The sequence below is a fragment of the Budorcas taxicolor genome, chromosome 18, assembly GCF_023091745.1.
Source record: "Budorcas taxicolor isolate Tak-1 chromosome 18, Takin1.1, whole genome shotgun sequence".
NCBI lineage: Eukaryota > Metazoa > Chordata > Mammalia > Artiodactyla > Bovidae > Budorcas > Budorcas taxicolor.
In genome coordinates, this window is record NC_068927.1 from 59,467,007 (window position 1) to 59,493,384 (window position 26,378).

General features: G+C 40.0%; 1 protein-coding gene across 1 annotated transcript in view; it reads left to right on the forward strand.

The window, feature by feature from the left end:
* Positions 1-13,120, forward strand: part of LOC128063524 (zinc finger protein 614-like) — a 20,754-nt gene extending 7,634 nt beyond the window's left edge. Inside the window, exons 2-5 of the mRNA XM_052656302.1 lie at positions 7,819-8,017; positions 10,539-10,665; positions 11,164-11,259; positions 11,601-13,120. Coding sequence (XP_052512262.1) covers positions 8,000-8,017; positions 10,539-10,665; positions 11,164-11,259; positions 11,601-13,120 — 1,761 coding nt within the window. The 5' untranslated portion in view covers positions 7,819-7,999. The remainder of the gene's footprint in view (positions 1-7,818; positions 8,018-10,538; positions 10,666-11,163; positions 11,260-11,600) is intronic.
* The last annotated feature ends 13,258 nt before the right edge of the window (positions 13,121-26,378 follow it).

Sequence of the window (26,378 nt, forward strand, 5' to 3'; positions counted from 1 at the left end):
ACATATGGTAATATACATGTTTCAATGCTATTTTCTCAAATATCCCACCCTCGCCTTCTCCCACAGAGTCCAGAAGTCTGTTCTTTATATCTGTGTCTCTTTTGCTGTTTCACATATAGGGTTGTCATTACCATCTTTCTAAATTCCATATATACGTGTTAATATACTGTATTGGTGTTTTTCTTTCTGACTGACTTCGCTCTGTATAATAGGCTCCAGTTTCATCCACCTCATTAGAACTGATTTAAATGAGTTCTTTTTAATAGCTGAGTAATATTCCATTATGTATTTGTATGTACCATAGCTTTCTTATCCATTCGTCTGCTGATGGGCATCTAGGTTGCTTCCATGTCCTGGCTATTATAAACACTGCTGCGATGAACGTTGGGGTACACATGTCTCTTTCAATTCTGGTTTCCTCGGTGTGTATGCCCAGCAGTGGGATTGCTGGGTCATAAGGCAGTTCTATTTCCAGTTTTTTTAAGGAATCTGCACACTGTTCTCCATAGTGGCTATACTAGTTTGCATTCCCACCAACAGTGTAAGAGGGTTCCCTTTTCTCCACACATTCTCCAGCATTTATTGTTTGTAGACTTTTTGATAGCAGCCATTCTGACCAGCGTGAGATGGTACCTCATTGTGGTGTTGATTTGCATTTCTCTGATAATGAGTGATGTTGAGCATCTTTTCATGTGTTTGTTAGCCATCTGTGTGTCTTCTTTGGAGAAATGTCTGTTTAGTTCTTTGACCCATTTTTTGATTGGGTCCTTTATTTTTCTGGTATTGAGCTGCATGAGCTGTTTGGATATTTTGGGGATTAATTCTTTGTCAGTTGCTTCATTTGCTATTTTTTCTCCCATTCTGAAGGCTATCTTTTCACTTTGCTTATAGTTTCCTTTGTTGTGTAGTTTCCTTAAACTATCCAAGTCTTTCCCCTTTTCTAAAAATAGGTTGTTTGGTTAACAAACTGAGTTTTTTGAGTTGTTTGGATATTGTGCATAGAAGTCCTTTATCAGATACATGGTTTGCAAATTTTCTTTCTCAACTTGTAGCTTACCTTTTCCTTTAGCGTTATAGTGTCTTTTGATGTGCAAAAGGTAATACAAGTCCAGTTTATCAGTTGTCTTCTTTTATGGTTTGCTGATATGGTGTTGTGTAAGACTTCTCTGCCTAACTCAAGGTCATGAGAAATTCCTCATGTGTTTTCTGAAAACTGTGTGTATATAGATATAAATAGATAAGGATATGATTTTATTTTTTAAGAGCAGTTTTAGATTCACAGCAACATTGAGTGGGAACTGCAGTAGGGATACTGAGAGAGTCAATTCCTAGGCAGGTTGATAAGTCCAGGGTTCCCCCACACATGCACCCACTGACGCCGAGGAGGAGAAAGGGCTCTGGGGCTCTCGAGGAGAAAAGGACAAATGTTTTTTTCTTCATTGCTTTGTCGTAGTCAGTATAACAATGTGTCTTGAGGGTATGTTTCTCCTTAAAAGAACCTTCTGACCAATCTTGTTATCTTAAGATGTATGTTGTGGGAGTATGCAAAAGTAGGAAGTCAAGAAACACCTGGAGTAACAGGCAAATTTGGCCTTGGAATGTGGAATGAAGCAGGGCAAAGACTAATAGAGTTTTGCCAAGAAAATGCACTGGTTATAGCAAACACCCTCTTCCAACAACACAAGAGAAGACTCTACACATGGACATCACCAGATGGTCAACACCAAAATCAGATTGATTATGTTCTTTGCACCCAAAGATGGAGAAGCTCTATACAGTCAACAAAAACAAGACCGGGAGCTGACTGTGGCTCAGATCATGAACTCCTTATTGCCAAATTCAGACTTAAATTAAAGAAAGTAGGGAAAACCGCTAGACCATTCAGGTATGACCTAAATCAAATCCCTTATGATTATACAGTGGAAGTGAGAAATAGATTTAAGGGTCTAGATCTGATAGATAGAGTGCCTGATGAACTATGGACTGAGGTTCATACCATTGTACAGGAGACAGGGATCAAGACCATCCCCATGGAAAAGAAATGCAAAAAAGCAAAATGGCTGTCTGGGGAGGCCTTACAGATAGCTGTGAAAAGAAGAGAAGTGAAAAGCAAAGGAGAAAAGGAAAGATATAAACATCTGAATGCAGAGTTCCAAAGAATAGCAAGAAGAGATAAGAAAGCCTTCTTCAACGATCAATGCAAAGAAATAGAGGAAAACAACAGAATGGGAAAGACTAGAGATCTCTTCAAGAAAATTAGAGATACCAAGGGAACATTTCATGCAAAGATGGGCTCGATAAAGGACAGAAATGGTCTGGACCTAACAGAAGCAGAAGATATTAAGAAGAGGTGGCAAGAATCCACAGAAGAACTGTACAAAAAAGATCTTCATGACCCAGATAATCATGATGATGTGATCACTAATCTAGAACCAGACATCTTGGAATGTGAAGTCAAGTGGGCCTTAGAAAGCATCACTACGAACAAAGCTAGTGGAAGTGATGGAATTCCAGTTGAGCTATTTCAAATCCTGAAAGATGATGCTGTGAAAGTGCTGCACTCAATATGCCAGCAAGTTTGGAAAACTCAGCAGTGGCCACAGGACTGGAAAAGGTCAGTTTTCATTCCAATCCCTAAGAAAGGCAATGTAAAAGAATGCTCAAACTACTGCACAATTGCACTCATCTCACACGCTAGTAAAGTAATGCTCAAAATACTCCAAGCCAGACTTCAGCAATACGTGAACCGTGAACTCCCTGATGTTCAAGCTGGTTTTAGAAAAGGCAGAGGAACCAGAGATCAAATTGCCAACATGCTCTGGATCATGGAAAAAGCAAGAGAGTTCCAGAAAAACATCTATTTCTGCTTTATTGACTATGCCAAAGCCTTTGACTGTGTGGATCACAATAAACTGTGGAAAATTCTGAAAGGGATGGGAATACCAGACCACCTGACCTGCCTCTTGATGAATCTGTTGGCAGGTGAGGAAGCAACAGTTAGAACTGGACATGGAACAACAGACTGGTTCCAAATAGGAAAAGGAGTACGTCAAGGCTGTATATTGTCACCCTGCTTATTTAACTTATATGCAGAGTACATCATGAGAAACGCTGGACTGGAAGAAACACAAGCTGGAATCAAGATTGCCGGGAGAAATATCGATAACCTCAGATATGCAGATGACACCACCCTTATGGCAGAAAGTGAAGAGGAGCTAAAAAGCCTCCTGATGAAAGTGAAAGAGGAGAGTGAAAAAGTTGACTTAAAGCTCAACATTCAGAAAACGAAGATCATGGCATCTGGTCCCATCACTTCATGGGAAACAGATGGGGAAACAGTAGAAACAGTGTCAGACTATTTTTCTGGGCTCCAAAATTACTGCAGATGGTGATTGCAGCCATGAAGTTAAAAGACGCTTACTCCTTGGAAGAAAAGTTATGACCAACCTAGATAGTACATTAAAAAGCAGAGACATTACTTTACCAACTGAGGTCCGTCTAGTCAAGGCTATGGTTTTTCCTGTGGTCATGTATGGATGTGAGAGTTGGACTGTGAAGAAGACTGAGTGCTGAAGAATTGATGCTTTTGAACTGTGGTGTTGGAGAAGACTCTTGAGGGTCACTTGGACTCCAAGGAGATCCAACCAGTCCATTCTGAAGGAGATCAGCTCTGGGATTTCTTTGGAAGGAATGACTGAGCGACTGAACTGAACTGAACTGAATCCTGTTATCTTAAGATGTATGTTGTGGGAGTAGGTCTGGTAAGATCTTTCTATTGTTCTAATCTTGTTAATGTAAGATGTATGTTGTGGGAGTGGGTCTGGTAAAAGTATACAAGGCCTTAATAAGACTAGCCAGGGGGCACTCTGCATCCCCCTTTGAGTGTCTATGTCTCTCCCTTTTCAGACTTGAATAAAACTGCTACACAAAAGCTCTTGAGTTATCAAGCCTGGTCCCTGATCCTGAAGCTAAATCTTCTTCAGAGATCATGAATCCAAAACCATTCACTGTAAGCTATGAATACCATACCTCTGTGCCCCAACGTATGCAACCTTCCCCACTGTTAGCATCCTGCCCCAGAGTGGTGAACTTGTTACAGTCAATTTACGTACTGACTCATTATCACTCAAAATAAATAATTCACATTAGGGTTCACTCTTGGTGTTATATGTTGTTTGTGTCTTGACAAATGTAAAATGACATGTCCCCCCTTTAGTGTTATACAGAGTGTTGTACTGCTTTAAAAAGCCCTCTGGATTCTGCTTGTTCATCCTATCTTCCCTCCAACTCTTGGCAACTACTGATCTTTTTACTGTCTCCTTAGCTTTGCCTTTTCCAGAATGTCATTTACAATAGTTGGAATTGTATAGTGAATAGCCTTTTTATTTTACTTTATTTTATTTTATTTTTTGAATAGCCTTTTTAGATTGGCTTCTTTCACTTAATAATAGGTATTTTAGGCTCCTCCTTGTTTTCTCATGGTTTGATAGCTGATTTCTTCTTAGTGCTGAATAATGTTCACTCATTGGATGGATAAGTCTGTGATATATACCTATGATCAGGTTTCTGTCCAGACATAAATTTTCAGAGTATATATATAGTTTTGTAAGAAACTGCCAAACTGTCTACCAGAGTGGCTGTAACAGTTTGCCTTCTCATAAGCAATAAATCTGTTGCTTCATGTACTCTTTAGCATTTGATGTAGTCATTAATTTGAATTTTGGTTATTCTAATAAGTAGGTAATGGTATCTCATTGTTCTTTAATTAGTTATTTCCTAATTACATATGATGTAATTTCCCAATTACACATGTTTTCATTTGCTTATTTGCTATCTGTGTATCTTCTTTGGTAAGATGTCAGTTCAGGTCTTTTGCCTATCTTTGTGTTTTCTTATTGTTGAGTTTTTAAGAGTTCTTTGTGTATTTTGGATAGCAGTCCTTTATCTTGCAAATATTTTCTCCCAGCCTATGGCTTATTTCTCAATTTCTGGAAGTAGTTTGTATTTTTAGCTATTACATTTAAATTTATTATCTTATTATTTAATTGGAATTGGATATTCAGTTGTTTCAGTATATTTGTTGGAAAGACCATCTTTTTCCTCATTGCTCTAATCTTGCACCTTTGTTGAAGATCATCTGACTGTGTTGTTATTGTTCAGAGGCTGAGAAGTGTCCAACTCTTTGCAACCCCATGGGCTATAGCCCATCAGATTCCTCTGGACAGATTCCTCCTCCAGTATCTCCTGGAGTTTGCTCACATTCGTGTCCATTAAGTTGGTGATGCTGTCTAAACATCTTAACTTCTGTCACCCCCTACTCCTTTTGCCTTCAATCTTTCCCAGCATCAGGGTCTTTTCCAATGAGTCAGCTCTTCATATCAGGTCGCAAAAGTATTGGAGCTTCAGCAACAGTCCTTCCAATGAATATTTAGGGTCGATTTCCTTTAGGATTGACTGGTTTGATTTCCTTGCTGTCCAAGGGACCCTCAAAAGAGTCTTTCCCAGCACCACAATTCATAAGTATCAGTTCTTTGGCACTCAACGTTCTTTAATTTATATAGTCCAACTCTCACACCCTTACTTGACTACTGGAAGACGTTAGCTTTGACTATACAGACCTTTGCTGGCAAAGTGATGTCTTTGCTTTTTAATGTGCTAAGCTTGTCATAGCTTTTCTTTCAAGGGCAAGTGTCTTTTAATTTCATGGCTGCAGTCAGCACCTGCAGTGATTTTGGAGCCCAAGAAAAGAAAATCTGTCAACGCTTCCACTTTTCCCCCTTCTATTTGTACTAAAGCGATGGGAGTAGGTGCCATGATCTTAGTTTTTTTAATTTTGAGTTTCAAGCCAGCTTTTTCACTCTTCTCTTTCACCCTCATCAAGATGCTCTTTAGTTCCTCTTCCCTTTCTGCCATTAGAGTGATGTCTGCATATCTGAGGTTGTTGATATTTCTCCTAGCAGTCTTGATTCCAGCTTGTGGTTCATCCAGCCTGGCATTCATTCAGTTCAGTACAGTTCAGTCGCTCAGTCGTGTCCAACTCTTTGCAAACCCATGAACTGCAGCATGCCAGGCCTCCCTGTCTATCACCAACTCCCGGAGTCTACCCAAACCCACGCCCATCGAGTCGGTGATGCCGTGTAGCCATCTCATCCTCTGTTGTCCCCCTTTCCTCCTGCCCTTGATCTTTCCCAGCATCAGAGTCTTTTCAAATGAGTCAGCTCTTCACATCAGGTGGCCAAACTATTGGAGTTTCAGCTTCAACATCAGTCCTTCCAATGAATACCCAGGACTGATCTCCTTTAGGATGGACTGGTTGGATCTCCTTGTAGTCCAAGGGACTCTCAAGAGTCTTCTCCCACACCACAGTTCCAAAGCATCAATTCTTCTGTGCTCAGCTTTCTTTATAGTCCAGCTCTCACATCCATACATGACCACTGGAAAAACCATAGCCTTGATTAGACGGACCTTTGTTGGCAAAGTAATGTCTCTGCTTTTTAATATGGTGTCTAGGTTGGTTAGGACTTTCCTTCCAAAGAGTAAGCGTCTTTTAATTTCATGGCTGCAGTCACCATCTGCAGTGATTTTGGAGCCCAGAAAAATAAAGTCTGACACTGTTTCCACTGTTTCCCCATCTATTTGCCATGAAGTAATGACACTGGATGCCATGATCTTTGTTTTCTGAATGTTGAGATTTAAGCCAACTTTTTCGCTTTCCTCTTTCACTTTCATCAAGAGGCTCTTTAGTTCTTCTTCACTTTCTGCCATAAGGGTGGTGTCATCTGCATATCTGAGTTTATTGATATTTCTCCCAGCAATCTTGATTCTAGCTTGTGCTTCCTCCAGCCCAGCATTTCTCATGATGTACTCTGAATATAAGTTAAACAAGCAGGGTGACAATATACAGCCTTGACGTACTCCTCTCCCGATTTGGAACCAGTCTGTGGTTCCATGTCCAGTTCTAACTGTTGCTTCCTGATCTGCATGCAGGTTTCTCAAGAGGCAGGTCAGGTGATCTGGTATTCCCATCTCTTTCAGAATTTTCCACAGTTTATTGTGATCCACACAGTCAAAGGCTTTGGCATAGTCAATAAAGCAGAAATAGATGTTTTTCTGAAATTTTTACCATGGCTTTAAAGTAAACGTTGAACTAGATTAGTATAAGCATTCACCGTAATTAGCATAGCATATTCTAATTCACACCATAAGCATTCACCACGTGATTAGCATAGACTGTATGGCCCTAGCCTCTCAGGTAAAGAAAGACATTCTTAATCAGGCCTGACATTTTGAGGGCTTAGAGGTTTCCTCCCAGGAACTAAGAGCAAATCTCAACCTCGATTGGGCAAGATTAATCCTTTTAATACACAAAGAGAAGTAAGACAACCTTAAAGATCAGCTTCATGCTATCCTCTTGAAACTGAGGTGTGTGTACCCACTGAGCATATAAAAATTTTTGGAGTGGTGTAAGGGTACACATGCATTTTACAGATGGAGTGTCCGGATTCTTGGAACCTTCCATGTGTTCTCTTCCATAAACTTGATCTGCCCTGAGCTTTCATCAGGCTCTGAGGTATCATGCTCTGCTTATGCTTTCCCTCTTCCCCTTTAATAGTCATGCCACTTCCTCTTTACAAAAGAAAGCCACACCTTTCACCTATTCATAACCTTGTCTTACTGCCTCAGAGTATGAAAGCCTCTAGGGTAGCAAATAAAGGAACAGCTGGAAATACTGAGGTTCCTTTAAGGATAAGTGCATGTGGACAGTGACAGTGTTTGGGCCGAGAGGAAATGTACACTCAAAGTCAGTTTGCTTTTCAGCCCACAGGTCCAGGCTCTCCAGGAGAAAGAGTGAGGGAAGAAAGAGGTTTTTGAAGTTGGATATCATCGTTCCAGGGGACATCTTTAAGTGAACACCAAGATTTCTGTCTTTAAGAATGACACAGTAAATGCAGAAGAGACAGAAGTCAGAATCCATGTTACTATTTCCTGAGCACAGAAGATGATGATCAAGGCCCAGGTGATTTTTTGTTATATCTTTCCTTTATTGTCTAATAGATTTGTGGTAAGCTGAAAAAAAAAAAAAAAAAAAAACAGCTCAACTAAACGTATAAATTGGGGATGATTGGGTTCTGGGGATAAATTAATTTGGACTCTGAATTCAGAATCAAGACAAAGTGAATCAGGAATACATTGTTCATAGGGGTCGCATCAGATGATTGGTATTAGAAGAGAATGTGTGATTTTGGTGGAGCCTGTGGATTTTATCTTAGCAGACATCACAACCAGAAAAACATGAAAAGCTCCATGATACATGTTGACTGTGAGGAGAGAGCAGATCAGCTCTCTGGTGTTTTCAATGGTTTATGTCACTTAAGTGAATGGAGTGATACTCCTAACAACATTGGTGACTCTGAGGGGCTCCCCACTGGCCTGGTACCAATCACACATCTAAAAGAAAGATGAATGTAGTGTACTGAAGAGCATTACCTATATAGGTATATAAAGTTACATGAGTTTCATAATCATACTCAAGAAAGCGAATTGTAAGATAGGGATGTAATGAACAACATGATGGCTATAGCTAACACTGCTGTATGATATATAGGAAAGTTGTTAAGAGCAAATCCTGAGTTCTCGTCACAGGGAGAAAAGCTTTTTCCTTCTCTTTTTGTTGTATCTATGCAAGAAGATAGATGTTGACTGAACCTGTTGTGATAATGATTTCACAATATATGTAAATCATATCATCATGCTTTACATCTTAAATTTATATGGTGATATATGTCAGTTATTTCTCAATAAAACAGCCATTGGAGTTTGATAGAAGTGAAATATTTAACCTTTGAAATGATCAAATAACATAATTCAGCCTATGTTTTGGTGAACAGTGGTGGAGATTCACTCTGAGTTTGAGAAATAGATTCAGCGTGAAATATGCAAGCTTCACTGATAATAGCTCAGCACTCCTTGACCATGATCCAAGGCTCAGCTGGGGATGGATACACTTCTGAGTTCACTTACATAGTTATTGGCAGAATTCATTTCCAGAAATCAAATGAGATCCTTAGTTTCTATCTGTCTGCTTGTGTAAGACCACTATGAGTTCCTTATCACATGGTCCTCCCAACGTGCCATCTTGTTTCATCAAAGTCATCAACAGACAGATTCTGTTAGCAAGATGGAAATCATATATGTAGCCTAATTTAAAAATGCATGTCTTGATTTTCCTGGTGGTTCAGAGGTTAACCCTCCACACTTCCATTGCAGGGGGGCATGGGTTCAAGCCCTGGTCAGGGAACTAAATCTCACATACCATGCAGACCAAAAAAATATATATATATTAAAATTGGTATCACAGCATTTTTGCTGTATTTTGTTTTTTAGAAGCAATTCAGCCCATGCTCAAGGGAAGGGTACCTCATGGGGTCATGAGTACCTAGTGTGTAGTAAGGAATTTAACTGACTTTTGTCCCTAATTTCTGGGAGGTAAACTCTAAAGCCTTGGAATTACCCATGTGTTAAGAGTGTCTTGTTTTTCATCCCAGATCACTGCAACCACACTTTATAGTTTATGCTATGAGGTGATTCATGTGGGCCCTAGAGGATTTGTGCTAATAAGACAATTCAAGGTGAGGGCTGTCCATGCCCCAAAGACCAGCTGTGTGATTAGAGGGTTGTGGGGTTCAGCCATGTGGTCAGTGATTCAGTAAATCATGCATATTTAAGGGAGCCTCAATAAAAATTCTGGACACTCGACTTTAGGTGAGCTTTCTTGGTTGGCAGTATTCCTGAGTACTGTCACACAGTGTGGCTGGAAGGAGAGAATGCTGCCCAGGATTCTATGGAGTCTTGTGTTTCAGTACCAAGCGGCTTCATGTCTGACTTTTTTGGCACAAAAATCAGAACTTTGAAGATAATATTCCATGTTTTTTGAGTTCTGTTGTAGGTCATCTATCTTTTGTGTCTGGATGCTTTTATAGTTCCCTTTTGTATTTTGTGTATTATAGTTTTAGTCTGATGTCCCTACCTAGAGATTTCCTGCTTGGAATTTGTTGGGATTCCTGAGCCTGGGGTTTGGAGAGTTTAATCAGTTTTGAAATTTTTCACCTTTAGATGTTGGGATACTGCTTCATTACTATATTTCTTCTTTGTTTTTGTTTTCAAATCTTCCTAATCAACTAATTTTTTTTCTTTGCTGCAGATGTATCTTGTATAGTTTCTGCTATTTTTTACATGTATTAAAAACATTATCTTATAAATTTCAGATGTGGAGTCTGTTCAGAGTTGATTCTTATATTGGCTGTGAAGTTTCATGATAATGTAGGACTGTTTTATTTGTTCTGATGTCATTTGCATATTATGCAAATAGGTAGGCGCTAAAATATATACATAGAAAGATAGGATTTTGCTTTTAACTGAAATGTATTTGAGAAAAGTATATTGATGCAGGAGGTATGGTGAAAATCAGAATAACTTCTCTCATGTTTCTTCCATATTGATAAAAGGAATTCACATCATACAGGACTTTATTATTACAGGAATTGCTGACACTGGAAGATGTGGCTGTGGAGTTCAACAGGGAGGAGTGGCAGCTCCTGGATTCTTCTCAGAGAGACCTATACTGGGATGTGATGCTGGAGAACTATAACAATTTGGTGTCACTGGGTAAGGATGACTCCCAGTGTCATTTATGAGGTGTCGAGTCACTGGACTTTTCTCCATCACCTGATGAAAGCTTTGCAGCCCCTGTGGTCTTCCAAAGAGTTAGATTTTTTGTCCCCTGGCTGGCTCCAAAGAGGTGTAATCTCCTGTACCCTGAAAGAGAACATTGGCTTTGCATACAAGAAATTTTGTTTCTAAAATGCAGTATTTGGCAAGGGTGGAGGTAAGGGGGGAGGGCGGAGAGGCAGGCTTAAGAGAAAGGGGGTATATATGTATCCACATAGGTGATTCACATTGTACAGCAGAAACTAACACAACATTGTAAAGCAATTATATGCCAATTAAAAATGTAGAATCTGATAAAATGTGATATGCTTAATAGGAATCCAGTAAAGTTAAAAATTCAGTAAATGTTAAATAAATAAAATGCAGTATTTTCCCATCTTGACATACCATAACCCAGTTCTTGCATCTAAGTCTTCTATCATTTCTCATGATCAGGATATCAAGGTACCAAACCAGATTTGCTTTCCAAGTTGGAACATGGAAAAGAACCATGCATAATAGAAAATGAAATGCAGAATAGAATTTGTCCAGGTGAGTGAGTTAGAATCAGCAAGGGGAGTGACCATGGAAGTCATATTCTAGTTCCTTCTAGAGAAGGAGTCACAGCTGTGAGGGTGACTGAGGCACCCCCTCAACAGCTGTTCCCCATATTCATCTATCCAGATGAGAACTCTTTCTGGGTATTTAGCTTTAAATATATTCCTTGTCTCTTTTTGGATCTGATATTCATTCACTTCCTCATACAACTTTATAATTTTATACTGTGATTACATGGTAGATAATAAAGAGCACCCCTACACACCATGTCATTTTTTAAGCCCTTCATCCCATACCAGTCTCATGAAATAACTGATCATCTCCTTTTTTCTTAGGAATTGGGAAAGGTGACAGTTATTTGCCAGAGCACTCTCGAAACCAAAGATTTCTGAAGAGCATGCAACAGTGCAGTGAACAGAATGCATTTAGAAAGAGTGTTCATTTGAGCAAAACACATTTCACCCTAGTTCAAGATTGTATATTTAACTTACATAGAAAAGCTTTGGAATCAAGCTTAAGTTTAGTTAACCAGAAGAGCAGCTATGGAATAAAGAACCCTGTGGAGTTTAATGGAGATGAGAAATCCTTTCTACATAGTGATTATGGACAGTTGTATTCTGGAATTATATTTCCTGAAAGTACAGAACACATTAGCGCTCAATTCCAAGTCCTTAAGCATCAGAGGACTCACAAAATAGAGAAATCTCTAGCCTATGTTGAAAGTGAGAAGCCATGCAGCAGGAAATCTCAGCTTATTTCTCGTGAGAGTGTTCATACTGGAGAGAAACCCAGTAGGGGTGGTCCATGTGAGAAATCCTTCTCCAGAAATGTCACATTAACTAAAGATCAGAAAACTCAAACACAAGACACACCCCACTTAACCAGTGCACCCAGAAAAGGCTGTACTGTGAAGAGCAGCTCTCCTGTACATCACCAAACCTGCACAGGAGAGAAAGCCTATGTATGCAGTGAGTGTGGAAAAGGCTTCACCATGAAGCGCTATTTGATTGCACATCAGCAAACTCATAGTGGAGAGAAACCTTACGTATGTGGTGAATGTGGAAAAGGCTTCTCCGGGAAGAGTAATCTCACTGTGCATCAGCGCACCCACACAGGGGAGAAGCCCTATGTATGCAGTGAGTGTGGGAAAGGCTTCACCATGAAGCGCTGTCTTGCTGTACACCAGCGAACTCATACAGGAGAGAGACCATATTTGTGCAGTGAATGTGGGAAAGATTTCGCTGTGAAGAGTAATCTCACGGTACACCTGCGATCTCACACAGGGGAGAAATCTTACATATGCGGTGAATGTGGGAAAGGCTTCACTGTGAAAAGTAATCTCATGGTACACCAGCGAACTCACACGGGAGAGAAATCTTACCGGTGTAACGAATGCGGGAAAGGCTTCACCACAAAGCTCACTCTTATTATACACCAACGAACTCACACAGGAGAGAAACCCTATGAGTGCAATGAGTGTGGTAAAGCCTTCAGTCAGAAGATATGCCTCATACAACATGAGAGGTGTCACACGGGAAAGACTCCCTTTGTATGTACTGAGTGTGGAAAATCCTATTCCCACAAGTATGGTCTCATTACCCATCAGAGAATTCACATAGGAGAGAAACCCTATGAATGTGATGAATGTGGAAAAGCCTTCACCACAAAGTCAGTACTCAATGTCCATCAAAGGACTCACACAGGAGAGAGACCATATGGGTGCAGTGATTGTGAGAAAGCCTTCTCCCACTTGTCAAACCTTGTGAAACATAAGAAAATGCACATCAGAGAAATGGGTAGATCCAGTCAAGTTGGAAATGCCTGTAACAGAGAGTCCCAGATCATTTATGAGTGAACCAAAGCCCCATTAATGCAATGATTGGGGAAATGCCTTTTGTGACAGCTAAGACTTTAAACATCAGTGCCTCTAGCAGAGCAGAATGTAATCATGGGACGACCTGTTATCAGATGGGGGGCCATGAGGAGATGAAAGGGTTTGCCCAAGAGATAAACCCAGTGAAACCCAGTGAATATCATGAATGTAGTAGTGCCTTAATGATCCTACCTCACATTTTCTGTTGGTGAAAACATGTTGGAAAAGCCCTTGATATGTTCAGGGTGGAGATGACTTGGGAAAAACTTTCTGGCTTCATTATGTCTGAAAAGTATATATTCCATACACACTTGGACAGATTTTTGTGAATGCAGAGACTAGAAAAGTCATCAGTGGGAAGATAGACTTTATTATCAGGGATTGTTGTTGATCATCAGTGAACTCATTGTAGAAATATGATTTAGAAAAGAAAAATACGATGACCATGGGAATGTCTTTACCCAGAAAGATCTCAGTGAGTGTCAGAGGTCACACTGGAGAAATATTTTTAAGAAGACAGTATATATGGCAAGATTTCAGTGAAGCATTCTGCTTCATCATTTGTCAGGGAATCATACAGAAATTAAAACTTTTAGGAGCATGCTAAAGGTAGAGTACCTTTAGTTAAATATTAGTGGACTTACAAAGGAATGAATTTTTATGAAAATAAATGAGTGCTTTTTGTTACAAATGTAACCTCATCAGACATCAGATGATGCACCCGAGTCTTGTTTCTGATTTTCTTGTGAATAATTCCATAGTTTTGTGTTATATATTTTTTAATGTGGACCATCTTCCAACTCCAATTGAATTTGCTACAGTATTGCTTTTTTTTTTTTTTTTGCAAGGGATGTGAGATCTTAGCTCCCCAATCAGGGATCAAACCCACACCCCCTGCACTGGAAGGCAAAGTCTTAACCACTGAACCACCAGGGAAGTTCCAGTTATGCTTTTATCACTGATTGTTACTGCAAGTGTTCCATGCCTACCCCAATATGTGATTAGTTCTTATTTTTCTTTGGCTCCAAACTAATTATAAGCATACTGAACTTTTTTAAAAAGGAAATGAAATAGGAATACACATTTGCAGCTTGCTTAACTAAGTTTATAAATAAAACCAAATATTTTATAAAACCACCTTCAAAGTTGTTTTTATAAAATGGATAAGTTGAGATCATTTTTAACTTATAAGAAAATGCAAAAGTAGTCCAGAAAATTCCCTTGTATACTTTATGTAACTTATCCCCGTAAAAACATTTTGTGTAACCATTAACTCAACCTTTGGAATTTAGATTTCACTAGATTTTTTACATGAAATTTTAAATAGTTTTTTTTGGAATTCTAAGCTGCTTTATTACATTCATAGATTTTGTGTAACTGCTATTTCCAGAACATAAAACTTTAATCAACACAGACACCCTCAAGCTACCTTTTTATGGTCACTCCTATCCTAACCTACCTCTGGCAACTATGTGTCAGTTTTCCATCAATATAATTTTGTCATTTGTGAAATTAATTTTTGTAACTGGATTTTAAACATTATATATGTTGTATTTATACAAATTTATAATTTTTTTATTAATAAGGGCCATGTAATCTTTTTATTTTTTGTCCCTCAGGAAATTGCTCCTAAGACTTTTTTGAGTTGAATTGCTTTTATTACTGAGTAGTATACATTATTGGCTGTACCAGTTTGTTTATCCATTAACTCTTCAGATAAGTTTGTATTGTTTCCTGGTTTCAATTTTTATAAAGAAAGGTGCTATAAATCTGCATCCAGGGTTTTGGACGGACATAAATTTTCATTCCTCTGTAATAAATATTCAGATGTATGATTATTGGGACATAAGTTGTGTTTAGCTTTAAAAGAAACTACCAAACTCGCTTCCAGAGTGACTTTACCAGCAGTGTATGATATCCACTTGTTCCACATCCTCTCTGGCACTTGGTATTTTCAGTATATTTTAGTCATTCTGCTAGCAACACATGATTCAATTGTTCATCCTTACCAGCACTTAGTATTGTGATAAGTTACATTACCCATTCTATTGGGTTTGTAGTCATATCTGATCTTGAGCTTGCATTTCCCTCATGGCTAATGATGTTCAAACGGTATAACGATATTTGTGCCATTTGACCACCTTCACCATTTCTGCCCTCCCACCCCTCTTTCAGCCTCTGGCACACAATCTGTTCTTTATTATTTATAAGTGTGGGTTGGGGGGGGGGGGATTCTACAAATAAAAGAGATCATAGAATATTCAGCTTTCTTGGCCTGATTTATTTCACTTAGTATCCCTCATGGTTGCAAATGGCAAGATTTCCTTTTTTTTTTAATGGTTGAATTTCTTTATCCATTCATCTGTCAATGAACACTTAAGACTGGTTCCATGTCATGGCTGTTGTAAATAACACTGCCCTGAACATTGATTGTAACATCATATCTTTTCAAGTTAGAGTTCTTATTTTTTTCCAGATATATACCCAAATTGCTAAATTTTATGGTACTCCTATTTTTCATTTTTTGAGGAAACTGTGGACTGTTTAACTTAGTATCTGTATCAATTACAAGCTTCTTCATTCTTTTTATATCTGTATAGTGTTCATGAAGATCCATCCCATGGTTTATTTAACCAATCACCTACTAATATACACTCCTATTGGTTTTAGTTACCTTTGACTGCATTACAAACCTACCTCCCTAAAAACTTAATATCTAAAGACAACAAACATTAATTATTAATTCTCTAGTATGTGGATTGGGAGAAGGAAATGGCAGCCCACTCCAGTGTTCTTGCCTGGAGAATCCCAGGGACTGGGGAGCCTGGTGGGCTCCCGTCTATGGGGTCGCACAGAGTTGGACACAACTGCAGTGACTTAGCAGCAGCAGCAGTATGTGGATTGAGAGTTAAATTGTCTAGTGTGGGCTGTCCTGACTGGTGGCTACATGATCTAGGTGGCTTTTTCCCACATATCTGGAAATATCCCTGTGCCGGGAGCCAGCATAGGAGATCCCACCCATGGCAAAGGTCATGAGGAAGAGACCTGATGGGCAAAGGTGAATCAGGCTACCCCAAAACCAGAATTTGTCTGTCTTACTATCTTAGGCTTTTCGCCAAACTCTTCTGATATTAACGGGGGCTGTCCCTGACCACCTTTCTCTGAAGAAAATCAACCTAGAGCTCTAGTTAATAAGTCTCCTGGGCATAATAAGAGTGTTTCAATTCAAATCCCTCTGATAGCTTTCTAACTTGCCTGACAGGTTTTTCCGGACTCTTGCAGCTACGCATGTGATTGTTTACAGCCTCGACTGGTTCCAAATAGGAAAAGGAGTACGTCAAGGCTGTATATTGTCACCCCGCTTATTTAACTTATATGCAGAGTACATCATGAGAAACGCTGGGCTGGAGGAAGCACAAGCTGGAATCCAGATTGCCGGGAGAAATACCAATAACCTCAGATATGCAGATGACACTACCCTTATGGCAGAAAGTGAAGAGGAGCTAAAAAGCCTCTTGATGAAAGTGAAAGAGTGAAAAAGTTGGCTTAAAGCTCAACATTCAGAAAACGAAGATCACGGCATCTGGTCTCATCACTTCATGGGAAATAGATGGGGAAACAGTGTCAGACTTTGTTTTTTGGGGCTCCAAAATCACTGCAGATGGTGACTGCAGCCATGAAATTAAAAGACGCTTACTCCTTGGAAGAAAAGTTATGACCAACCTAGATAGTATATTCAAAAGCAGACATTACTTTACCGACTGAGGTCCGTCTAGTCAAGGCTATGGTTTTTCCTGTGGTCATGTATGGATGTGAGAGTTGGACTGTGAAGAAGGTAGAGCGCTGAAGAATTGATGTGTTTGAACTGTGGTGTTGAAGAAGACTCTTGAGGGTCCCTTGGACTCCAAGGAGATCCAACCAGTCCATTCTGAAGGAGATCAGTCCTGGGTGTTCTTTGGAAGGAATGATGCTAAAGCTGAAGCTCCAGTACTTTGGACACCTCATGCGATGAGTTGACTCATTGGAAAAGACTCTGATGCTGAGAGAGATTGGGGGCAGGAGGAGAAGGGGACGACCCAGGATGAGATGGCTGGATGGCATCACGGACTCGATGGACGTGAGTCTGAGTGAACTCCAGGAGCTGGTGATGGACAGGAAGGCCTGGCGTGCTGCAATTCATGGGGTCGCAAAGAGTCGGACATGACTGAGCGACTGAACTGAACTGAACTGAACTATGAGAGGGCACAGGCAGCTTAAAACATTCTAGGAATGTAGAGCCTTTCAAGGAGTTAAAAATCAATAGAATAGAACTGGTTAAGGGTTTCATTGTTGAGTCAATGCTTGCTGCCAAGTTTTCATATCTTTCGTTGTGTACCTGGGAGTGCATTAATTAATATAGCTGATATATAGAAATATAAGTAGTAGCCTTGATATTAACAACATTAAACTTTGAGTTAATAAAGTCTTTCCTTGTTATAGCCCGCACCTTTGCCCTATAGGAATGTAACTATTTAGTGCTTTCTGAGAGTGGCACCAGACTTTGGAAAGAACAACACTTTCAGGGAAAATAAGTTTTCTGGTTGACGAACTCTTATCAGAAAAGGGTCATAAAATGCTAATAGGCCTCCTGGCCAGAAGATGATGTAAATCACCTAAGACCTGTGTATACAGATAGGTATGCAGAAAGAAAGCCTGGTCTCGATAAGGGTCAGGACTGCTGACTCTGCATCTTCCATTATTCTCTGTGTACAACTTAGGGTATAAAAGCTCCTTTTGAAAATCACGTTGCAAGCCTTGCTCACCGAAGCTTGGTCTCCCCGTGTCATTCTTTCTTTTGTTCTCTCTCTCTCTTTCTCTTTCCTTTTCAGGCTGACTCCCTGGAGTGCAGGGGCGCTCTGAGTTCACTTCTCTGCCCAGGCTTCTAAGACCCACTCGAGAGGGTGCCCCATTTGGGAGGGCACCTGTGGCCTATGTGAACAGAGCAAGTCCTATGCTGGGGCTTTATTGGCTTTCTGTGTAAACCAAGGAATATCAGCCTCTTTTCTCTATTTTATTAACTGCAATATTCTTTCTTTATCTCTCTCTATATCTCTAAATAAATCTTAGTCGCCGACGCCGTCACACTTCAGATACCCTGGATCCAACCGGGGCTGGACTCCGGTATCCCTGGAATGGATGGGGTGACTTTTCACATAGTATCTCATCCCATGCCTCGCCTGGGCTCCATTACAGTGTGTTAGGAGAGCTCCAAGAGAGTAGAACATGCTTCAATGAGCAAGTCTTTCTTCCCTCTGCATCAAGCTTACTATTGTCCCATGGGACACGTTGATCAGTCATTATGCTGCGGCACTGTCGAAAGGTATGAATGCAGAGATGCAAGAGTGAGTTTATGTAATGATCACAAGATTTCTTCACCACAGATGGTGATTGCAGCCATGAAATTAAAAGACACTTACTCCTTGGAAGGAAAGTTATGACCAACCTAGACAGCATATTAAAAAGCAGAGACATTACTTTGTCAACAAACGTCCATCTAGTCAAGGCTATGGTTTTTCCAGCGGTCATGTATGGATGTGAGAGCTGGACTGTAAATAAAGCTGAGTTCCGAAGAATTGATGCTTTTGAACTGTGGTGTTCGAGAAGACGCTTGAGAGTCCCTTGGACTGCAAGGAGAGCCAACCAGTCCATCCTAAAGGAGATCAGTCCTGGGTGTTCATTGGAAGGACTGATGTTGAAGCTGAAACTCCAATGCTTTGGCCACCTGATGCAAAGAGCTGACTCATTGGAAAAGGCCCTGATGCTGGGAAAGATTGAGGGCAGGAGAAGGAGACGACAGAGGATGAGATGGATGGCATCACCGACTCAATGGACATGGGTTTGGGTAGACTCCAGGAGTTGGTGATGGACAGGGAGGCCTGGTGTGCTGCGGTTCATGGGTTTGCAAAGAGTTGGACACGACTGAGCGATTGAACTGAACTGAACTGAAAACCAACCTCGGTGAAAATATTTTAGGACATTTTATGTCCAAAAAATATACTGAGATAAAACCTATGTAGTGTGAAAGTCTAGGAAAGCCTTCACTGGGAATAGACCAGATCATATGTGGTCATCATGAATCACAGGTTAGTGAATATTTCTATAATTAGAAATTAATATAAATACAACTGTGGGGAAGCCTTTGCCCAGAAATAACACTTCAACAGATGTCAGTTAACTCTGGAGAAATACTTTACTATGGCGATGAATATGGCAAGATTTGAGTAATATCACCGCATCATTTGTCAGGAAATATGTGCAGAAACCCATTCAATATCGTGGGCTTTAACAAAATATCTGATAACAATGAAGGAAAGTAGCCTTGGGGAACGGATGAAGAGCATTATGTCATAAGTCTAAACTTAAGGGATGATACACCTCACAAGCCCCAAGAGAAAGGATAATTTCAACCACATTTCTAGTTGCCTTGTCATTGATCTTATACATTTTAAGTAGTAGTAGTTAGTGTTGTCACTGCTGCTGCTGCTAAGTCGTTTCAGTCGTGTCTGACTCTGTGTGACCCCATAGATGGCAGCCCACCAGGCTTCCCTGTCCCTGGGATTCTCCAGGCAAGAACACTGGAGTGGGATGCCATTTCCTTCTCCAATGCATAAAGGTGAAAGTGAAGTCGCGCAGTCGTGTCCCAGATTGAATTTTAATATATACAGTGCAGGAGTGTTCAATGAGTATTTTATCATTTAACTTTTGCATTTCTTTGGTTCTAAGTTTGTGTTATTTCAAAGTATTTGAAGTACTTCAAAATGAAACACTTTATTCGTTTCATAAGTACTACTCCATGTATTTGGATGTATTTAGCCAAATTTATAAGTAGCATTTGGGGGGTTATAAAATTAATATAAATGTTATATTTTTAGAATTTAGAATTTTGAAATAAGTTTAGAATTACAAAAACTGAAATATTCCAGAAATTTTCTAAATGCTTTTCAGCCCACTCTTCCCAAAGCTAAAATGTTATATAAGCACACAGTTAACCATAAACAGAGGAAATGGAAATTGTTACAGTGCTATTAACTACAATTGGGTTGATTGCACCAGTTTTACCATGCACTCGGTTTTGCTTGATTTTTATATATCACTTCAAGAAACAATCATATATGTAGGTTCATATAACCAACACCACAGTAAAAATTCAGAATGCTTTGTCAACACAAACTCCCTCATGGTACATCCTCATAGTCACAACCTTTCCGAGACCCTAACCCTTGGCATCACAGATCTTTTTGCAGCTATCTTTTTTCATTTGGAGAATATTAGAAAAACAGAATTCTTTAGCATATATCCTTTTGAGTTTGACCTTGTAAAATAATAGAAAATTGACCTGCTGGTCTGTGTTACCAGTTTCTGGCACAGAGCTCCTGAACCCTCGAAAATTCTACATAATGAGAGCATCTGGATTGTCTCTTATGCTATTGATGTGGCTGTGGGTGGGCTCCTGGATGGGGGATGGTCACCAGAAAGATCAAGCCATGATTAGAAGTTTGGAATTTTCAGCACACTTTCCATCCTCCAGAGAGCAGAGAAGGGCTAAAAACGGAGTTACTAATTGATCATGCCTATGAAAGGAAGCCTCCGTAAAGTCCCAATAGTGTGTGCTTTGGAGAGCTTCTAGATGGATGAACACATACAGGCCTGGGGAAAGGAACACACCACAGCGTAGGAGCAGAAGCTCCTGTGCTCGAGACCCTCCTGGTCCTGTTTTTCTCTTCATTTGGTCATTCATCTTTGCCCTTTATCGTTTCCTTTAATAAACTGAGTTCTGTGAGCTTTTCAGCAAGCTGTGCCGTGCTAAGTCACTTCAGTCCTGTCTGACTCTTTGCAACCCCCTGGAGTGTTGCAAAGTTCGTGGACCCCACTGACAGGCTGTCTGTGAGATTCTCCAGGCAAGGATTTGTAGCCAAGTCAGACAAGTTGTAGGTAACTTGGGGACCTGCTACTTAGAACTGGCATCTGTACTGGGGCAGCAGCATTTAGGACCGAGCCCTTTACTTCTGGGGTCTGGCAATATCTCTGCATAGACAGGGTTATAACTAGGTCAGACTTGAAAGGCTGTTGAATCACAACGCCGGGATTCTTGGTCCCCGGAGGAGAAGAATTCAATCCGGGGCCAGAGACGAGGCTTGATCGCTCAGAGCTCCTGGGTAATAAAGTTTTATTAAAGTATAAAGGAGATAGAGAAAGCTTCTGACATAGGCATCAGAAAAGGGCAGAAAGAGTACCCCCCTGCTTGTCTTCAGCTGGATGTTATATAGTCACTAGCAGTTAACGAAAGAAAGGAATGGCACCAGGCCCCTCACCCATAAGATGCATTTTGGGATAATCTTGGCACCAAATAGTTCATCCTGGACCATAAAATGATTAACTTGAATCTTGAAAAAGGGCAGATCACCATACAAATAATTTCGTTTACATAGATTGCAGGAACAATATCTGAGTATAACATACTGGTTTGTCAAGTAGTTTCTGAGCCAAAAGGCAGAACCAACTTGAAGACAGAGTTTGGGGTAAATGCATAGTATATTAGCATAGCTTAAGATAAACATTTCCATAAGAAAAAGGCATTGGTTATCTCTAGGTTTGAGAATGGTTAACTTCAGGTGAAACCAGGTGTCATGGCAACACAGTATTTTAAGAGAAACCTCCTTTTGAGTTTGTATAGAGAAGGAAAAAATATCGCTAGTTTGTTTCCTCCTGCCGCTTAAGAGAGATAAAAATGTCTGACACTTGCAGGCTATTTCCTCCGTTTGGAGACCCCTGGCCTTCCTGCCTGTTACCCTCTCAGACTTAAGGACTCAATTGGTATAGAGGAGATGACAGACATGTCACACGTGTTGCAATTGTGGCAGTAGTGTGAGAAAAAGAAATACAAGCATAGATTTTTTCCAACATAGACCTCAAGTAGATTCAACCTTTGATCCAACCAGAAGCTCTCTGCACATTTTTTTCTTCCACAAGAATATCAGACTTCAGGTAAACTGGCCGCACTCAAGGTGTTACTGCCTAAGGGCTCAAGGGCACCGTCAACTTGCCCGTTTTGCCCAAACTGATGACTAGAACGCATCTCATGCCACATTGGCCTTGGCAAGGTGCCAGCCTCAGAAGACTTAAGGTGCCTGTGACTGGGGTACCCATAGGACATTTCCATGTCTTCCCACCCAGCAAAGTGATAACAGCTGTTGAAGCCATTCCCTTCCTAAAGGCCAGAACCTCTCTGAGGTCACGGAGCCATATGTTGTCATAGAACCTGTGCGAGGCCAGAACTCAGGAAACTAACCCAGAGCCCTCAGCAGATACGCCTCCTCCCGGGCCCTCCAAGTCCCTAGCAACAGCCACAGATGCACTCTGGGGAGAACACATTAGAAGCAGAACTGGTTTTGGACCAGGTTCAGGCTTTGGAAGCTACGGAAGGACTCTTTGGGGGCTCAGGCTGGTGAACCTGATTCTGGGTAAGAATCCCCAGTGAGGGGGTTTCTATGGAGGGTCAGTGAAGAGGGAATGCGTGTCAATGTCCATATCGAAAGTTTCCTTTGGGTTGAGTCACTGAGGAATCTGGGGCCTTTGATTAAGGCTTAAGCTGAAGTGTTTAATGATCAGTGGTTCTGCTGGTCAGGGTTTAGGGTACATGTGTTAAGCTCTGCAAGATTCAGTAATTGAAAACTGGATAGAAGGTGTGAAACTAATGAGCATGGTTTCTCTCCTAGGTTAGCAATTTAATATCCAGTTCCTGTTCTTGGACAGCAAGGAGATCAAACCAGTGAATCCTAAAGGAAATCAGCCCACTGCTCAGCAGGCTCTTACTTTTAAGAACTCTGTTCTGGATATCAGTTCTTTATCAGTATAAGGCTTATGGGATGAATGTGTTGAGATTCCCTGCCCCCGCACTGCCTCCTCCCCTACTCCGCCCCGGCCCCACCACTGGCATTTTTTTTGGGGGGGGGGGGGTGGGGGGCTATGAACCTCTAAGTGTTCCAGCATTATTTGCTGAAAAGTCTATCTTTCTCCATTTTGAATAAACTTTTTACCTCTCTGAAACACTTGAGTGTAATTGACTTATGTGGGTCTCCTTGGGATCTCTATTGTATTCCTTTGTTCTGGTTTATCCTTTCACCAATACTACTGAAGGTTTATAAATCTTGAAATCTGTTGATGTGAGCTCTATATGTTGGTTCTTTTTGGTCAATTTTTTTTGCTATTTTCAGTAGAAAAATCTGGCAAATATTACCGTTGTTGTCCCTTTAATAGCCTATACCCCTAGACATGATGTTATTAGAAAGGGGCTTCGATTCAGAGGGGTCTTTTCCAATATGGATAACCCTTGTTTAATGAGGAAAACAGACTGACCTAAAAGAAGGTCCATATCCCAAATACCTGATCAGTACTCCTCAAAATGAAGACAGGAAAAAGAGAAAAGGGTGAGAAATGGTCATAGAACAAGGGAATTCAGGAAAACATGATGTTTAAAGGCAGTATTCCCTGGGTTGAATCCTGAGACAGAAAGAGAACAGTAGTGGAAAAGCTTGTGAAATCCAAATAGAAACTAATTTAGTTGAGTGTCATAGCAATGGTACTATCTCAATTTGACAAACGTATCATGGTTACCTAGGAGCTACCCAGGTGGCTCACTGTTTAAAGAATCTGTCCGCAATGCAAAAGATGCAGAAGGCTTGAGTCTGATCCCTGGGTCAGGAAGATCCCCTGGAGGAGGGCATGACAACCCACCCCAGTATTCTTGCCTGGAGAATCCCATGGACAGAGGAGCCTAGCAGGATACAGTTCATAGGGCCATGAAGAGTCAGATGCAACTGAGCACACACACAACAGGGTTATATAAAATATTCACATGAGAGGAAGTCAAATGAAGGTATATATGCATTCTTTGTAGTACTTTGTGACTTTTGTGTAAATCTAAAGTTTTCTCCAAATAAAAATTTAAAATAGGTATTTGTGGTTGTTGTTCAGTTGCTCAGTCATGTCTGACTTTTTGCGACCCCATGGACTGCATCACATCAGGCCTCCCTATCTTTCACCATCTCCCAGAGTTTGCCCCAGTTCACGTCCACTGCGTCGGTGATGCCATCCAGCCATCTCACCCTCTGGCACTCTCTTCTCCTGTCCTCAATATTTCCCAGCATCAGGGGCTTTTCCAGTGAGTCTGCTGTTCACATCAGATGACCAAAATACTGGAGCTTCAGCTTCAGCATCAGCATCAGTCCTTCTAAAGTGTATTCAGCATTGAATTTCCCTTAATATTGAGTGGCTTGTTCTCCTTGCAGTCCAAGGGACTTCCAGGAGTCTTCTCTAGCACCATAGTTCAAAGCCATCAAATTTTTGGTGATCTGCCTTCTCTATGGACAAGCTCTCACATCCATATGTGACCAATGGGAAGACCATAGCCTTGACTATACGGACCTTTGTCAGCAGAGTAATGTCACTGCTTTTCAAAACAATGTCTAGGTTTGTCATAGCTAAAATAGGTATAAATTATATCAATTATATCTCAAAGCTATAAAAAATAGGTTTGATCTAGTTTCCTCATTTAATTTCTCATTATAAATGTATTTCCATATTATAAAATGTTCTTGTGTATCTATAATTTATATTATGTGTCTGTAATAATATGATGGGTGAACTAGTAGGGTAGTAATTTGAGCCATATATAAAAGATGTACATTAAATAGGGTTATACTTGAAAAACATAAGGCATTCAGTTATGTTCAGTTTATATTATGACCCTCTCATTATCCACATTCTTACATGATCACTTCAAGATTTGTTGTACAATTTTTCTTGTATATTCCAGATAGCTCCAATTTTTAAAATCCTTAACAGCCTTATAATTTTGCAGTTATAGCTGGTGTATTTTAAAATGTCCATATCTTATAAATTTTGTAGTACAGAACAGCAATTGATTTTAACAGTTTTATGGGTATAATTTATATGTAACATTTGCCAGTAGTATAATTCTATAACATTTAATAAGTTGTGTTACAATTTAACACAACATTAATATTTGTATTAACATTTAACAATAGGTTAATGACATTTAACACAACATTAACACTTATGTTAATATTTAACATTTAACAATAGGATTCTGCATCCATCACCATGATCTAATATGTAGAAATTTTCATAACCCCCCAAAATAATTTGATACTTGACTTGATGAATTTTGAGTACTCTTTATATATTCTGAATATCCTTTGTCAGATGTTAAATGTGTAAATATTTTCTCCCAATCTCTAGCTCCACTCATTTATTTTATGGCTCAGCCTTTATTGTCTTGCTGCAGAACCCTTTGGCTCCCTTAGGTTCATGAAGTTTGTCTCCTGTCTGCTTCTTTAAGTTTATGCTTTTACTTCTTATATTTAGGACTGAGATCTATTTTGAGTTAAATTTTGTGTATCATTAGGGTTAAGGGTCTGAAGTTATTTTTCTGCAGATAATTATATAAGTATACCAGCATCCTTTGTTGAAAAGACTCAACCCATGGAATTATCTTAATGTCTTGGCCAAATAGCTATTGACCTTAATAGTTTTGGACTCTCAATTCTGGTTGTGCCATTCTCATTGTCTCCAGACCTTCACTGGCCTAATTTTTAGTGGCCTTTCCCAATCAAAATTTAAGCTTCAGAGGGGTGGTCCTAAGATGGCAACCTCAGAGACTTCTGGGACAACATTAAACGCCCCAACATTCAATCATAGGAGTCCCAGAAGAAGAAGACAAAAAGAAAGACCATGAGAAAATACTTGAGGGGATAATAGTTGAAAACTTCCCTAAAATGGGGAAGGAAATAATCACCCAAGTCCAAGAAATCCAGAGAGTCCCAAACAGGATAAACCTAAGGCAAAACACCCAAAAACACATATTAATCAAATTAACAAAGATCAAACACAAAGAACAAATATTAAAAGCAGCAAGGGAAAACCAACAAATAACACACAAGGGGGTTCCCATAAGGATAACAGCTGATCTTTCAATAGAACCTCTTCAGGCCAGGAGGGAATGACAGGACATACTTAAAGTGATGAAAGAAAATAACCTATAGCCCAGATTACTGTACCCAGCAATGATCTGATTCAAATATGAAGGAGAAATCAAAAGCTTTACAGACAAGCAAAAGCTGAGAGAATTCAGCACCATCAAATGAGCTCTCTAACAAATGCTAAAGGATCTTCTCTAGAC